Raw genomic sequence first — 18,617 nt, forward strand, 5'->3', positions numbered from 1 at the left:
TTGTTCATGGAAACCTCACTTAATTATATAAAGTAATAGTTGGAATATATTGAATTTTAAACTTAAAGAGGTATTCTGTCTGATAAAAAAAAACCCTTAATGCCATAAATAATTGAATACAACAAAACTCAATTTCATTAATCACAAAATGGAGCTTAAAACATTTTGCTTTTATGATTCACAAAATCGGCTTTCTAAAGTATGCAGAGTTATCTCAAAGATGGCCACCATCTACAACTATAATTCCCATGATCACTCAGTTCTCAGTGATGATGTAACAGACTGTCCTGCTCTCTTGCCATAGTAATAATGTGTGTAACTGCCATCACTGCACACTGCCTCAATGAGATGGTGTCTCACCACAACACTGGTCATCCCATGTAACCAACTGACTACAGCCAAACAGTGATGATCACATGAGGTGCAGGACATGCAATGTGGACCAGCGGCCATCTTATGTCCGGCGTCTCATCCACAGGGAAGAAAATCACAGAACTGATTAAAGAGCAAGTAGCATTTTAATTCTCCATTACAGTGTATGACCACAACATATTGCTGCTTAGATTTCAATGAACAAATCTGAATATGAATTATGCCTATTCCTGGAATACCCCTTTAACCTACAACATGATGCGAGAACAGACAACAAATTTCATGTCAAGACAAAGTTGTGATTCCACGGTTTCATGGTCACCCACCAAATTACTTTCTTACTTAGATGGGTTTTCTCCTTAGAACAGGTCATAGATTTCAGATTAGGCGAGGACTGACACCAGCACCACAAATGGTTAGGATCCAAAACATAAACAGTAGCTGGGTAATTGCTGCTTAGCTCTTGCTCTTATGGGAGCTGATGTACAGTAACGCGACTCAGCCACTACAAGGAGGACAGAGCTGTACTTGTAGCTCTGGTATCTCTGATAGTTCCCCGGCCTACTGGAAACAGCTGATCCATGAGGGTGTCAGGAGTCGGACCCCCTCCCACCTGATATTAATGACCGATACAAATGATAGCTCATCTATAACCATGCATCGGTAAAGGTTAGATAATCTCCACTGTGATATGCAATCCTATGATCACAATAGTCACTACAGGTACAGCCAGTCCTGTAAGAAGATTTGGAAATAAATCAATTTAATTTATATAATAACAATAGACATCATACAATATAAGGAGAGTAAGTGAACAATAGAAACATGGACCTTAGACAGTTCTGATGTGCAGTAACAATTACAGAATATATAACGCTACAATCTTAATAAAATAGAAAATATGATTTAGGAGAACAACAAAATATAGCTTGAGCTTTCTACATCTTTTACTGAACCTGGTAAAGTGCAATCTCAGTAAAAAGTATTAGAGTTGCCAAACACGAGCAGTGCTGAAACTGTCCTACGCGGAGAGGATTTCATGGGCACAACACTAAGCTGGCGCAGGAGGGCAGGCTCCATCTCTGCTCAATGACCTTGCAAAGAAGATGCAGAACCAATCAATGCGCACGTCTTATTTATTTAAGAGACCCTGTTACATCTTGCAAGAATTTCCTTGTTGACCTTGAAATGTTCTTGTAGTTTGTGAATTCACCTGCTTAGAAGTATCTTCTAGATGACCATTTTTGAGATGCATCGTTCCCTGATATAAAAGAGAAATATAACAGTGGTGTTATAACAGCAGACACAGCTACCAGCTACAACTGCACACAAGTCTCTTTCCGGACTTCATCATCGCAAAAGTTAGATATCCTTTAGGCAAACTGCAAATGAACACGTTAGGCCCTTGGAAATAGACTCTTGAGCTGGTCCGAATCCACAGTCTAAACACAATGCAGTGGATGGGAGTCCTTGCATCATAATGCTATATGATGCAAGGACTCCCTTTCTGCTGGCAGAACAGCAGCGCCAAGACTGAAACAACTGTAACTGCCAGGACTACTGCACTTCTGGCAGATAGAGAGTCCTTGCATCATATTTCTCTATGAGGCAAGGACTCCTGTCCACTGCACTTTGTTCGGTCTGTAGAATCGAACCAGCTCACGGGTCTGTTCCTATGGGCCAAACATATTTGTGTGCAGCTGCACTGTTTGATCTGTGGGATCGGACCAGCACACATTCATGTTTGCAGGTGGCCATACAGTATATGTGTATTCAGACCATATATCAAGTGATTGTCCAAATTTTATAAAAATATTAACTAAGTTTCCCAAAAAACGATCAGCTAATGTGTCCAGCACCGAAATCCTAACACAGTATTCTGATTTCTACCGACTAATTTTTTCTTATTCCTCAGACTCACCTTCTGGGCACATCTGGGGGTCCTATTTTGGTAGAATACTGAACTCTTTGATGTTTGGGAGCTTCTATGGCAAACTTTTTTTCAAATGGTTTAAATTTCGAAATCTCATGATCCCATTCAGTGTCAAATGATGGGGCGTCAGCTGCCATCCAAGAAGAAACACAACGTTGTTAATTGGTACAATATTCACTTTGTTCATGAATTTTTCACACAAATGACCCATTCTTACCACTAGGGCCTATGCAGTAGATGAATCCTGAAGCAGAAGGCCCTGTCCTGTGTATAGTATTGGTGCTGAGGGTACAGCTGTGCAGCTCCTATACACTTTAATGAAGCTGAGATACAGGAGGCAGCTGGAGCAGCTAGTCACTGTGAGGTCTGTGAGTTAGACCCCAGATGATAAAATACCGATAAACCATCATTAGCATGATAAACCCAGGGCCGGCGTTAGGGGGCAGTAAACTGGACATTTGCCCAGGGCCCCTTACATGTGGAATTTCGTGACCAGGGGATTATATTGCTCTTTTAATACCCATTGATTGAATGCCTGGGTGGAGATGCTTATTATCTATCTCCTGTCTATAGATCTATCATCTATCTATTTATCTATCTCCTATAATTTGTCTATTTCCCATCTACATATATGTCTATCTAGCTTTTTGTCTTTTTATCTATAAATCTTCTATCTATATAGTATCTATCCACCTATCAATCGATCTTCTATCTCTAGCTATCTACATATAATCTTCTTAATATTTCTGCATCTATAAATCAATCGTCTTTTATATTTAGCTTCTATCATCAATCTACTTATCATCTGTCTCCTGTACAATTCTCCTACAGTCCCATATTACAGATTGCCTTATCATACTACCATTTAAAACCTGGCTTAACCCCTCTGATTTAGAAATGTGAAAAGACGTGTACAATGCCCAGAAGAGACAGACTCACCTTCGTCCATATTTAAAAATTCCTGGTTGAGTTCTTGATCTCCAGTCTTGTTGTTCTTCATTTGCTTCACGATATGGGCACGATCCTTGATGTGATGTCCAACTGAGACTTTTTCGACTCCACTTTCTGAGTCCCGGATGGCTTTCTTTGTTTCTTTGATCTGTATGTAAAGAGATGTGGTTGCGGTTAAGTCAGATAAGTTTTAGGTACATCAAATCTATACTTAGTATTCACTTCATCTGTCACAGACAGCAAGAAGCCATGAGTGTAACCAGTAGGTTACAGAATTTACTAGAGATCCACTAATAAGTGATGTGTGATCAGAGATCACTGTACACATGGAAAGAAATAACAAATATATATATCACAGGAACACGCAGACCAGGATGAAGACTAAGGCTATATTCACACGAACGTATGGGGGACGTATATACGGCCGACGTATATACGGCCGATATACGTCCCCCATACACTCCTATGGGCGCACGGCACCCTACGGGAGCGGTACGGTGCAGCACACGTGCGGCACCGTACCGTTCCGTACCCGGGAAAAAGATAGGACTTGTCCTATCTTTTCCCGTAATACGGGGCCGTGCGCCATAGGTTGCTATGGAGAGGGGCGGGGGTGAGCTGCGCTCACCTCCTCCTCCTCTCCCCGTACACTGCCGTTGCCCGCTACGGTACGGTACGGGCGGGCAACGGCAGTGTGAATATAGCCTAAGGCTAAGTTCACACTATCGTTCAAACCTCTGTTCTTTATCTCTGTTTAAAAAAAAAAAAGGAAAGAATGGAGGTTTAAAAATCCCAGTTTGGCAGTTATTCGTTATCCATGCGGTTTTTTTTTCAAATGGAGAAAAAGTCCTGCAGCCATCATCATTTTTTTTCTATCCAAAAAACACATGGATAACAGATACCAACATAAAGGAAATGTGAACGGTAATGTGAACTTAGCCTAATACAATCATTGGTTGTATTGTACAAAAGACACTTTGTAAAGTAACCACTAGGTGGCATCACAGCACAGGGCCAAAGGCTCTGCACTTTCAAGTACAGGCAGTCCCTGGGTTACGTACAAGATAGGGTCCGGAGGTTTGTTCTTAAGTTGAATTTGTATGTAAGTCGAAACTGTATATTTTATAATTGTAGATCCAGACCAAAAAAAATTTGTCTCAAGTGACAATTGGAGTTTTTGCTGTAATGGGACCAAGGATCATTAATAAAGCTTCATTATAGACACTTTACAGCTGATTATTGCAATCTGGGACTATAGTAAAGCATCCAGAGAGCTTCACCAGAGGTCAGAGGGGTCTGTCTGTCACTATGGATTGTCTGTAAGTCGGGTGTCCTTAAGTAGGGGACCGCCTGTACTTGTACTATTGGTGGCCATACACTTAAAACATATTTTAGATTGATCAACAGCTGTTCCCGCTGACCCGCAATATACATTCATGTTTGATCCGGCCAAAACCTCATCCTTCTTTTCCCTACACAATATATTTCATGGAGGGGTCAGGAGTCCTATGAACATATATAAAAGAAGAAAATTAATTTAACATGGCAGGCCGTCATCTGCATCAAAATGCAAACTTTATCCCAAAGTAGTCATCCATTTCATAAAACCGCGGTGAACGTTTTATGAGCGGTTTTATGAAACGGATGACTTCTTTGGAATAAAGTTTGCATTTTGATGCAGACGACGGCCTGCCATGCTGGACTCATTTTCTTCTTCTATATTGGTATAATGCATTGGTCCGTGCGAGATCTGTGACCAGGAAAAGCCGTGCATCTAATCTCGGGAGTTGAATGTTCCTTTCTGCTATTGGGGTCCTATAAACATACCTGGTCAGACAGATCATAGGAAATCAGCAGGTACAACTGGAAATAAAAGTAGTTGCCCACAAAATGTATATTGATAGCTTCTACTATAATATAAATCCCAGGACAAAGTACTACGGTATATTTCCAGCCTTACCTGCTGAATTTTTACTGAAGAAAATGGGAGCCGCAACTGTAGTTACATTTTACAGCCACTATTCAGAGAATGGAGCAAACTGATTCTGGCCCCATGTATTTGTGCTGGCCTGAAGAGCTCACATCCGACCTAGCACTAATCAAATACACATGCCTGGACAATCCCTTTAAGGAAACATGCATGAAGAGACTGAGTGTGTGTGTGCATTTACAAATGTTGAAAAATGGCTTGAAGTAATAAGTACCATATATACTCGAGTATAAGTCAAGGTACCTAATTTTAACACCAAAAACTGAGAAAACCTATTGACTTGAGTATAAACCTAGGGCAGTGGTGTAACTAGGAGAGACAGGGCCCCCTAGCAGGCTACTGCATGGGGCCCCCCTTCCCACTTAAAAAATATACTTATTAGTATACTCACACATATAAATACAATCACGTGCGTATACACACACATTCAGTGCCATATGCAACATACTCACATACAGTGTATACAGACACCATATATACATCACAGTATATGTTATATACACATTATGCTGGACATGTGCAGTACAATAAAGATATAATGATGCACAGCCTCCATTCTTTGAGTCAGGTCGGATGACAGGGCCCCCTGACACTGCAGGCCCCATAGCGGCTGCTACCGCTGTAGTTATGCCCCTGGCCTAGGGTGGGAAATGCATTGGTCGCAGCCTCCCCAGTTATATAGCTAGCCATCCAGCCCATGTCCTCTAGTATATAGCCAGCATCCCTTGCCCACGATATATAGCCAGCCAGCCCATGCCTCATACTATATAGCCTGCCAGCCAATTTCCTCTATATAGACAGCAAGTTCCGTTGCCCCAGTATTTGTCCAGAACCCCCCTCTCCCCAGTATACATCCAGCCAGCTAGCCCCTGCCACCCGGTATTTATAGCCAGCTAGCCCCTGCCCCCCAGTATTTATAGCCAGCTAGCCCTGCCCCCCGGTATTTATAGCCAGTTTGCCCTTGCCCCACAGTATTTATAGCCTGCAGCCCCTGCCCCACAGTATTTATAGCCTGCCGCCCCTGCCCCCCGGGTATTTATAGCCTGCAGCCCCTGCCCCCCGGGTATTTATAGCCTGCAGCCCCTGCCCCTCATCTTTCTTGCGATGCTACGGCTCTAGCTCCATGTCCCTCTGCGGTACCGTCACACATGGCATGACGTCGGCCGCTTGCTGACATCATAGAGTGTGCTGATGGCGGAGCACCTACTATAATGTCAGCAAGCAGCAGACTTTTTTTTTACAGACTTGAGTATAAGCCAATTTTTTGTGCTGAAAAACTCAGCTTATACTTAGGTATATACAGTATTCTATTCTTATATTATCAATTGCATTTCCTGACCACAGATTTGCAAAACAATAGAGGGGAATTTGACTTCCATCATTCTGTAATAGAAACATATTGAAGGCGGCGACGGTAACACTTTTATACTGTCTTCTCTAGTGTCCTTTTCTTGTGTGCGCCATTGTCATGCTCTTATCTGAAGACGTTAGCGTTACAATGCATTTCGGGCCATATGATTTTTTGCGGTTGTTATTTTTAGTCAGTGATCTGCTGCTCTTGGCCTCACCTAAATATAACCCATGCGGCCTTCAGCACTCTCCTTGACACACAGACTAATAACCGAGTATTTTCTTCACAAACAACAACTAATTACTGCCCCATGCTGCTGACTGGCAGGAAGCGCCCGGGTAATATTATTAGAGACCTTTGTTGAAGCAAATACTTGTTTGACAGATTGCTATTTTTTACTTCCGTCTAGAAGAGGACATGTGCTCGGGTTTAGGGTTCAAATTCATTTTTCTTAGTGGCATTAGGTAGAGCAGCTGCTCAGGAGATACTGAAAGGCCAGGGTTAAATTAGTCACCAAAGCAGAAAATGACTCAGTGCTCTCCTGAGTGCCATATACTACACCATGCTATATCTCCTCAGCTTCAGTGTCCGCAGTCATCCTGCTGTGCGGATTCATAAACCCGAGAGTTTCTAGGAAGTAGTTAGTGTGACGTAAACAAGCATAAAGTAGTATAATACTCACCCCACCAGGAGCTTTACGGGTTTGACTTGTTGCATGGAAAATCTTAGGAGGTTCATCTCCAGTCTTGGAATATGTCATTACCGAGGATGACTTAAACGAGTGAATGTCTGGTCTGTCTGACAATCCTTCCTGCAGAAAGCGAGATAAGACATGTATATAATGAACAATGGCTGGTGGACACACCAAGAAGTGACAGATATAGGGGGATTAGGAGGTTTAGCATTGGACAATCTCATCTGTGCTTTACAGAGCAATGTAAAGGAGTCTATGGACAGCAAGACATTGACAATGAATGACTGTGAATTTTCATGTATCAATTATGTTCATGTGCCGTGGTATGTGTGACTGAATCCCCCCCCCAATTCATTTTGTATTGTCGTCAGCACTGTGTGTTATAATATTCCTTTTCTATAGAGATGATGTTGCTTTTCATTATGTACAGTTGCCTTTGTATTTATTTGCCTTCAACTATGATTCAAATTTCAAGTTTCTGTATGGACTTTATTTTGTCCATCTAATAAACCAAATTCCAGGAAAGTAGGCATTCCAGGAAGGAGTGGGGGGCATAATTTATCTAGTCAAAAAAGAATTAAGGACCAAGTTCCCCAAGTGATGTGCATGCACGTGTGTAGTCATGTGGCAATGTGCATGCATGTGAAAAGTGGTGCTGTCCATGCATGTGTGTTGTAAGGTGATAATGTGCATGCATTAGTGTAGGTGAGGTGGCAATGTGCATGCATGTGTCCAGTGATGTGGTAATGTGCATACATGTTTTTAGTGAGGTGGCAATGTGCATACATGTGTGTAGTGAGGTGGCAATGTGCATACATGTGTGTAGTGAGGTGGCAATTTGCATACATGTGTATGCATTTATGTAGTGACCATCACTCTCCACTATTCATTTCTATGGGGCTCACTTATTTCACAAAATGGGGTCCTTGAGATAAGATCTGCCCTTTGGATAGTTAGAATAAGTGTAATTTAAATGAGCAATAGTATAAGAGGGGGCTTGAATAGGGCCTTCCACTCTTTGCCTATAGTACCTATATGCTATGCCTCTCAGGTCATATTATAAGGAGGTCTCCCAATAGGATAACCACTTTAAAGATCCATGCACAGTGTCAGTAGAATAAGAACATTTTCTTATGCAAAGAGATAATGTTAATGATATGAAACACAAAATATGCTATGCTGAGCTTTGCATTATATGTCCACCAAGCTTCATTCACAAAAACCTTTTATTGAGAAAAACATAATACTACCAATTCTAATTATTAATATTAAAACATAAGCAAATCTGAGTGTACATAATGTTGTGACGTGCAATGCTTGTAGGAGGACACACAAGGATTGCAGCTAGAAGATGACTTTCACTGTCTTTTGGAGAAGGTACGGGCTGATATACAGAGCTCTGCTGTGACTGGGGTGCTACGTTTTTGGAAGAGCAAATGTGAGATTGAGAGCCGCTAGCATGATTATAGCACCATGATCCCAGGGCTAGAGTGTCTCGTGTGCGAGTGAAGATTAGAATATTTTTTTTTAACACTGGAGATGCAGCATTAGAGGGGAGATAATATTACTACATTAAAGTATGAATCACGCATATATAGACTTGGCTGATACACTGTACACATAAGCAAGTCTGTGCAGCCGTCCACTGTGACCAAACATGGTAGACATGGTTACAATAGACTCTATGCGAGGGAAAAGGTTATATATAGCCAGAACGATGATATATAAAATGCTGCATTAAATCAAGTGTAGGTATAAAGAAGCCATTTTCTTGGAAAGACTAAAGAGATCCGATGTGCCTGGCATACACATAGAATTCCTGAAGGCTTGAAAAGCTTCTATTAATCGCCAGCAGGAACAGTGAATGAAGATTTTGTCAGGGCACTGAGAACATCTTCTTGGCAGCCATTGTGCAGGGGTGGAAAGCGTATCATAACAGGATCACATATACCCCATATGACCTGGACTCACCATCATGTTGTAATAGAAACCCCAGACACCAATATGATACAAAGGTTGTTTCCTGTAGAACTGCCTCTGCTTTCTTTATTTTAAGTTCACCTCACAGCACCCCAACTGAGACCATACAGTAAATTCTGGTTTTACAGCCTACACATGTACACCCCCCCCATGACCTCCAATTACCATAATATGGGTTATCATGGAAAAAAATATGGCCAACACATTTCACTAATCTGCAGACTTTTATCAAGCTTCTGAAACGTGCACATATCTAGAACAGGGATCGGAAACCTTTTTGGCCGAGAGAGCCGTGAATGCCACATATTTCAAACTGTAAATTCGTGGGAGGCAAACAATTTACCCCCCAGCAGATAGGTAGCCACAGCACATGCCCCCAGTAGATAGGTAGCCACAGCACATGCCCCCAGTAGATAGGTAGTCACAGCAAAAAAAAAAAAAAAAAATGTAATACTAACCTACCTATGCTCCCTGAAAAGGCAAGGCATCTGGGTCATAGAGAGGAATGAACGCTGGCATTGGGTCTTCACTCCTGTCTATGACCCAGGCACTGTCGCCTAAGCAATGGTGCTGGCAGCAATGGCACCTGGATCACACGTCTAGTGATCATAGCTGTGTGTATCTTAGATGAACACCGCGCCGATCACAATTTATTAGATTTGTCTGTGAGCCACATGCAGCCATCTAAAGAGTCACATCTGGCTCCCAAGCCATAGGTAAAAACAAAAGAACTGGAAAGATAAAGGGGTAGAGCTTAACTTTACCCAACAGTATTGTAAAAATTACAGCCCAAGGAGTGGCATCACATGTTCAAACACCAAAAGGAGTGAGTTTGAAAGTTGGGGGAAAACAAGCAGAGATGTCTCCTGGGAGAGCCAGGGATGACTTATTATGGCTTTATTCATAGAATTACAATATGTTGCTATGCATCAAATATTTCATTATGATATAATCATAGATTGTAAGCTCTTGCTAGCAGGACCCTCACTCCTGTTGTTCCATATAACCATGTTATTGTTCTGTCATGTCTTATTTTATATGTATATGTACCTCATGATCTGTAAAACAGTGCAGAATATAAAGGAGCTATAGAAACTACGATTATTATTATATGATGTTATAATGGTATATGAGAGCTAATTTATAAATTTACTGATTCCTTTACATTTTGCAAACTGGATGTACATGACTGGATGATGACTGACAGCACCTAATATTTTGTTATGGATGGGAGGCTCCTCAAGGCGGATTAGCCTAGATATTAGCTCATAGAGTCATTCTCTTAGCAACAGACTAAACATTAGGACAACATACACATTCAGAACTGGGTACACTGCAATTGTCTGTTACCACGTCCCAAAACTTATGCTGGAATAGTAACCTCATTTTATGAATGACTATAGGGATAATGTATTTATAAGGTCAGTCAATGCCAGCCACTGGATCAGGCATTTTGAAGTAGATCACCAAGAAAATGTAATATAGTGTTCATTCTACCAGGCAACTCTCACCCAGGAAATGAGCTGCCCCTTATTCTTCCAAAGTACAGAAAATCATAAGCCTCTGGCTGAATCTCACATTGAGTTTGCTATGGACAAGGGGAGACTTGTGTACATATAATAGTGGACTAGTACCATAACCAGAGAATCATTCATATTCCTCAGAGATGGTAACACACAAGTGGAGGATCTCGGTGCTGCATCCGATGAGATGATGAATAGTTATTTATTAAATACACCACACATTTCAATCCTGATGAAAGCTCCAGTTGAGAGCCGAAACGCGTTGTGTATTTAATAAAAGACTTTTTAATACAAGAAAAAATTGTCACCTTGTCAGACAAGTACAAACAAACATCTTGTGTGTGTTACCAGATTCCTGCACGTCCGCCATTCTGGGATAGCGGACTTACACCTCATGGCTAGCAGCGTCGTCACCCACTACTACCAATAGCTATGTTTTAATATTACACTGGTCACAGCAGGGACAGCAGAGAGCTTCAAGAAGGGTCTAGATGCCTTTTTACACCTAAATAACAACCGTATAAACTATGAAACTTGAGTCCCTGCGCTTTGTTGTTCTCTCTTGCCTGTCTGCTTATATGGTTGCTAGATTATTTCCCAGTTTCCATACTCTTATACAAAGAGCATACTTGGAATAAACTTACAAACTGCTTGTGTATGTCGCTCATTCTGTTCCTCATGTTTGCCATCATATTATCGAAGGAGTGAAATCCATCCTTGAAATCAGGGACCTGTAAAAGTACATAACATACATGAATACAAAAATAACATGATGACAGAATAGATTCAAAGCTATCATGCATATCAGAAAGTCAAGTGCGGTGAGTAAAAATCTCATACAAGCACTGCAATATTAATGTTTGACTATCATGCATACATATTAATAAAAAGTACATGACCTTGCCAATACATAGGCTTATGCTAAGTATAAGAATCTTATAAGGAGTCTTATCCATCTAACAAATAGTTTCTCAATGCAACCAAAAATGTGTCAATAAAGATTTTATTGTGGTTGCTATACCAAAACTATATAAGTTAATATGTACAAAATGAACTCCAACCCCAACAATAACATTGACTATACACATTGCTGACTGTCTGTAAAGACTGAATTCAATTCAAACTAAGATTTTCATATACTATATTATTAAAGAATCTCTCCTTAAGACATGGTTTACAATAGTTGTGTATTTTTGGTATACATTTAGTAAGCATTCACACAACCTAGATCTTACACACACACACACACACACACACACATACATACATACATACATACATATATATATATATATATACACACACACACACTCAAAATATGTTTACATGCATTGACACAGCAAACAGAAGTGATTCTGTACATGGATAATCATAGATTTCTTCTAAATATATAGGTCTGGTATGTTACTTACAGAATGTTATGTTAATTACATGAATATACAGATTGGAGAATAATGGCTGGGTGCAAATATAACCAGAACAGACAGGTCTTAATGCTATTATATATATATATGGAGAGCTAAAGAGAGAAGATATGGCTGCTGGGATGTAAAATATATGAGCTATAACATTTTAATATGTTACATCCCTACCTTGATACATGCTGTCCCACAGATATTACACTGCCAGTGATAGGTCACTAATAAGTATGTTAAGTACTTTAATCTGAATTAAAGTCATATGTACAGTTGTGCTCAAACGTTTACATACCCCTGCAGAATTTTTACTTTCTTGGCCTATTTTCAGAGAATACGAATGATGACACAAAAACAGTTTTTCTTTAAATGAGAAAACACGGTAGTTTGACAATAAATGGCTTCACCCAACCACTAACTATGAGTGGGAAATCATTCATATTCTCAAAAAAAAGCCCATGAAAGGCAAAATTCTGCAGGGGATATGTAAACTTTTGAGCACAACTGTATATGCTTGTATATAATAAACCAGTGACCCTTGTGGGTCATATATTAAAAAAGGAATACCGTGTATTAAATATATCCTTGATGTCTGCCGGATCAGACATCTACTACTAAAGTATGGCCAGCAGTATTGGAGGGACACCTGATACCAACCAGAAAATAGGTTGGGGGAATTTTCCTGAATAATCACTGGGGGGAGGCTTCTAGGGTTGCATTACATATTTGCAGGTTTTAAATATCTAATTGGTTTAAAGATGGTCATTTATAGGCAAAAAGGTGATCATTAGGAGAACAAATTCTGCCATGTGCCACTATGAAGAGACGTGAAGAGTAAGACAACGGAGGGGCTACCGGCAATCTACAGAAATGGAGGACAATTTCTTTATACGGTCATTGATGCATCAATTCCTGTGTACAAGTACAGGCGGTCCCCTACTTAAGAACACTCGACTTACGTACGACCCCTAGTTACAAACGGACCACTGGATATTCGTAATTTATTGTACTTTAGTCCTAGGCGACAATGATCAGCTGTAACAGTTATCACAGGTGTCTGTAATGAAGCTTTAGTGTTAATCCTGGTTGTAATGACAACCCAACATTTTTACACCTTTTAAAGAGTGTAATCATCATGTCAGATGATTTTTGATAGTATATGGGAGGGGAGTGTTGTGAACATTTTTCTTATATACTTCATTAAGAAATTCTGCACAGTTTATAAAGAAATAGACTGCAAAGTGCCCCTAAGTTACACTGTTACTTCTAAATTGCTGTGGCAAAATTGTCTACAGGACTGAAGACTTGTCTCTCTCCTATCTTCTCCTGCTATGAGTATTAACCCTTCCTGTTCTCTCCCTGGCTATAGTATGCTATAAGCATTACTTTCATCTTGATGTTTGAAAATTAAGTAAGGGCCAGAGCTGTTTAAACACACACAGGGAGATCAGATGCGAGCTCATACAGCCTCCATAGAAACACACTGTATAGGCTGGAATATGCATCTCTATAGGAGGCAGTAGCTAGATTTTTTGCAGACTAAGCAGGATTTGTGAATGAAGTATATTAGAAAAATGTTCACCATATTCACCCCACCACTCTATAAAATTAGCTCATGTGACCTCTCTTATGCAGATGACATACAGATCTATAAATCTGGAATTCTGGCTAAAAGAGAGGAGATATCTGGACCTGAGTGTCTATCAGGCATATCCTCATTTTTCTATTCTCATTTTCTAATACTCAACACGGACAAAACAGAACTAATAATTTTTCCTCCAGCTAACACATCCCTCCCACCAGACCGAACCTTAATAATACACTTCGCTCCAGGGTCAATCTCCCACTTGCTCCGGATCTCTGTATTTTTTGTATTTGCATTTGTACTTGTCTTAATGTTATATATGTGACTCTTTTATCGATTGTACAGCACCATGGCATTATTGGTGCTCTATAAATAAATAATAACAATACAGGCGGTCCCCTACTTAAGAACTCTTGACTTACATACAACCCCTAGTTACAAACGGACCTCTGGATATTGGTAATTTATTGTACTTAAAGGACACCTGTCATCAGGTCTGTGTCACTAGTCTTGTCACTACTACCTGTTGGAGCAGATCACAAGGATCCCATCCCAGCCTTTATCTAGTTATTTCATACATTAATCATTGTAAAATCATCTATTCTTTATTATGTAAATGAGGCTGGTCACATGGTCAGAGGCAGTGATGTCACCCCTGTTACCCCTCCCCTCTCCTCCCCCTGCTCATGTCTGTGTGTAATGTATAGTAAAGCATGGCTAGTGTGTGCTGCATCCTCTAATATACAGGTGAGAGACACAGACATCAGCTACACATGAATCTGACATGTTCTGCTGTAACAGGGCTGCCTGGAGCTGCTGTATCTCTCCTATACACACACACATGCACACACAGGCTGCAGGGGGTGTGGCCACCAGCACCAGGAAGCACATCATTATACAGCCTCACATCATTATACAGGCTGTCAGTCATGCACTGGGGGTGTGGCTGTACCTCCCACTCATGAATAGAGTGGACAGCTTGAATATGCTAATGCTTCATTGGACATTTCACAGGTCATTTGCATACAGCTTTAGGACCTCATTGCTTAGGTTTACAGGCATGTAGAGGGACAATGAAGGGATAGAGGCAATGCTCTCTAATGGCAGTTTATGAAAATATATTTAGTTTAGGGGGGTTATTTTGCATGACGGGTTCTCTTTAAGTCCTAGGCTACAATGATCAGCTGTAACAGTTATCACAGGTGTCTATAATGAAGCTTTAGTGATAATCCTGGTTCTAATGACAACCCAACATTTTTAAAATCCAATTGTCTCAGAGACCAAAAAAGTGCTGGCTGGGGGTTACAATGATAAAATATACAGTTCCGACTTACATACAAATTCAACTTAAGAACAAACCTACAGACCCCATCTTGTATGTAACCCGGGGACTGCCTGTAATCTCAAATGATGGTTACACTTTTAATACTGTTTTACAATTCTTCAAAGTGATAAATCTTTATATTCATGTTGGCTGCAAAACGTGCACTATACAATTAATTGCAGAATTTATGGTGAGCTTACAACTACTACTAATAGTCAAATTAGTTCATATAGTACAAATCTAAGTAAAAAATTGCATGCCTCCAAACAAGACCACACATGAGAAGCAGACTACTAACCATACTAGAAAAGGGAGCACTAGGCATATGGCACAGACTTGAGGCCTAGAAGAAAAGTAGCAGTTGTGATGAGAACTTTACCTTTAACATAGATTTAAAGACTATTGATATGGTGTGGTTCTTGTTTGTGCCCCCTCATGCAGGATCTGCTCTTGTATTAGCTTCATAACCTTGCGTTTTAAAAATTAGGCAAATTGACCTGAGGGGCTGTATGCTCTATTCACATTTGCGTATTTTTTTAAAATTCTTTTCTTTGTTAAGGTAAGGGGTTAAGAAGATAAAGGAAGAACAGATGCTGACAGATGGGGGACACTCCTGAAATTCCGCCAACCCCCACCACCACCACCTCTGGCAGGCTGCGCTGGTGGTGCAGTTCTATAGCAGGTCCGTCCTGGTGTAGACTTGCCCCAAAGATTGTGATTAAATGGGTACAGGCTATACTGTAGCTTGTGGCACCGGCTGTGCCCCCTTCATGCTCCTCCATGCCTTCTTGGCATGGAGAAGGCGTAAGGGCAGAAATAGGCTAAATTCCTGAACTGCACCTATTTCAGGGCTTGTACACCAGTTTTCAGTCGTACAAGCCCTGAAATGTGCACCTTTGAGTTATTACATTTTTCCTTCTGACCTGCGAACGACAGCTTTCAAGTCCATCCATTTAGCTGCTGATGTACAACTTCAAATTACATTGTGTGACCCTGGCAGAAGTCCAGCAAGCCTGCGCTGTCTTTACACTTTGTGTTATAAAGTATGACCTTTGTGATGAACCTTTTAAGTTGCAGTACTTTTTCTCTGTTTGCCATATGACATATGTCCAGATGAAATAAATATACATTGATGTCATTTGGGTTTTTAATTGATACGTTAAACCTTTTTTTTAAAGGAGATAAGGAATTGAGGTTTTAAGGGTAGTGTGGTCTGTAAGGTCTTGTACACAGGACTTTGTATGACAGACATCCACGCAAGACGGAGGCTGATTTTAGAGAGCGGAGTTGCCATTCTATATATAGCTGATGGAAGAATGCCAAGCTTGCTTTTATCAGTCACACAGGGAGCGGTATAGGAACCGACATCTGTTGTAGGGGCTCAACAGAACTAAACTAGTACATCAGTGCCAGTAAGTGTAGTTATGGGCCTCTCTAGGTAGCCGAACCCGTTAATAGAACAGTATTAATGAGTGTTACACTATAATAGGAATAGTACTGCAGCAGAACAGCTGTAACAGATTATATCAGAGGGAAAGAGAAGTTCAAACCTGGGCAGTAAAGGGCTGGCATTACAGCGCCCGCACCCAGGCTAACAATCACTTCTTTGAAATTAATCTGACTATAAAATCTCAGCTGATGACAGCAGTGTGAACGGAGGAATAGCTTGGAAAGCGCTTACCCTGTGATCTTCTCTCAGAGCCACCTGGGAACCTTGCTGCCCTCTGCGGCCATGTGATCTGCCATCTGTGATACTGAAGAAGGGATCCCGGCCAAAGGGATCAGAGAAACTTCTCATCATCTGCCTCACATGTTCTTGATGTGCAGTGAATGGATCCCTATAAAACAGCATTGTTATTAACCTACATATAAACGTGTGTAGTCCATGTCTGTCATATTGGATAATAAATTAGTTTTATTTAGAAATCATTTCTACAGATAGATAGATAGATAGATAGATAGATAGATAGATAGATAGATAGATAGATAGCACAGGGAACTAAAACAATGGTAATATTGAGGAAAATAGTAATGATTCAAAAAGTTCAATCACTGTGTGAAAGCTAATGCAAGTGACTATGCTGTTCAGCAAACACATGGATCATTACCATCTACGTAGATTCATTTGGTTACATGATTTTCTGTTACCATAAACCAGTAGGACAGGGTTTGTAGATGAGATGACACTATTACTGGACATATATACAGGCGGTCCCCGACTTACAGATGACCCAACTTACAGACGACCCCTAGATGTTGGTAATTTACCTGGGCTATTTAGCCTTATTAGTAGAGAAAGAGTGACATACCCTGATAACGAGTGCAACTGACAAAAGATAGTTTTTTTGGAAATTTTACTGACCTTTTAAAAGACATCTACCGCCAAGATGAAGGATTGTAAACCAAGCACACTGACATACTGGTGAGTGCCCCCCTCTGGCAGGATCTGCTCTTACTTTAGCTTTTTATGCTCTTGATTTTAAAAAATAAAGGTTTTAAAAATGTAGCAAATGAGCTTGAAGGTCTCCAGACTCCATTGTCATCTATAGAACCTGGAGCCCCTCAGGTTTATTTGCATAATTTTTTAAAGCTTTTTTTGGGGTAAAAACAAGGTCATAAAAAGCTACAAGAAGAGCGGATCCTGTCAGAGGGTGCACACACCAGTATGTCAGTGTGCTTGGTTTACAATAATTCATCCTGGTGGTAGATGTCCTTCAAGGGCCAATTGGATAATAAACCAGTTAAAATGCATGTATCATTTTCAAAAGGAAACACATGCGAGCACAGGGAGAAAACAAACTCCATGTAGATGTTACTTTAAGTAGAATTCAGACCACTAAGCTGCCAAAAACTTGGAAATAGAGCATTGAAGCAGAAAAACCCAAAGACCAAATGGCTAAACTTGAATGCAATTGTTCCCTTTTTGCAGTGCTAGTGTGAAAGCTAGGCACTGGTTAAGAACCTGAGTGGCTCTCAGCTGGTTTATTTGCCTGCTATAAAACTTTTCTTGGTGCTCAGCTTCTCTGCCTGTGATAGGTAGGCAAGGACATGAGGGGACATTATTTCAGGGTTTGTTCTTACTTTCTCTCCACCTGACCTGATAGCAATTTAATGCTCCAAAAATAACTTTTTTTTTAGCATCAGTTGACAGGAAACCCTTTGCCAAGTAGCTTATTCATAATCTCAGACATCATACTAAATACCTATTTATATATTAAGACTCAAAATGTAGAGTCAGCCAGTTTAGAATTTATTCTCTGAGTTCTATTAAACCAAATCTATCTAGAGACACTGGACACATTACAACTATAATTAATATATACACACACACACCCCCTAGTGTATAAGCCAAATTTTAACCCCCACTTTGGCTTTCAAAAAAAATAAACTTACATACTCACCTTCTGGTGCTCCTGATTCTGGGTGCAGCTCTCCTCTTCTTCCTTCTCTCTGCTGTATTAGTCGGCAGTGGCGCGTCCATGAGCGCACGGACGTGCCT

The 18,617-nt window shown here is 40.5% G+C and overlaps 1 protein-coding gene across 2 annotated transcripts in view; it reads right to left on the bottom strand.

The window, feature by feature from the left end:
• Window positions 1-499: 499 nt before the first annotated feature.
• The window catches only part of MLF1 (myeloid leukemia factor 1), a 34,967-nt gene continuing 16,849 nt past the window's right edge, over window positions 500-18,617 (bottom strand). The window contains exons 2-8 of one of the 2 annotated variants that reach the window (XM_072142924.1): window positions 16,800-16,956; window positions 15,417-15,461; window positions 11,439-11,525; window positions 7,280-7,408; window positions 3,245-3,404; window positions 2,294-2,435; window positions 500-1,633 (exon numbers count right to left, since the gene is read on the bottom strand). In XM_072142924.1, coding sequence (XP_071999025.1) covers window positions 1,603-1,633; window positions 2,294-2,435; window positions 3,245-3,404; window positions 7,280-7,408; window positions 11,439-11,525; window positions 15,417-15,461; window positions 16,800-16,956 — 751 coding nt within the window. In that variant the 3' untranslated portion in view covers window positions 500-1,602. The remainder of the gene's footprint in view (window positions 1,634-2,293; window positions 2,436-3,244; window positions 3,405-7,279; window positions 7,409-11,438; window positions 11,526-15,416; window positions 15,462-16,799; window positions 16,957-18,617) is intronic. The other variant, XM_072142926.1, reaches the window with a different exon arrangement.

The sequence above is a fragment of the Engystomops pustulosus genome, chromosome 3, assembly GCF_040894005.1.
Source record: "Engystomops pustulosus chromosome 3, aEngPut4.maternal, whole genome shotgun sequence".
Classification (NCBI taxonomy): domain Eukaryota; kingdom Metazoa; phylum Chordata; class Amphibia; order Anura; family Leptodactylidae; genus Engystomops; species Engystomops pustulosus.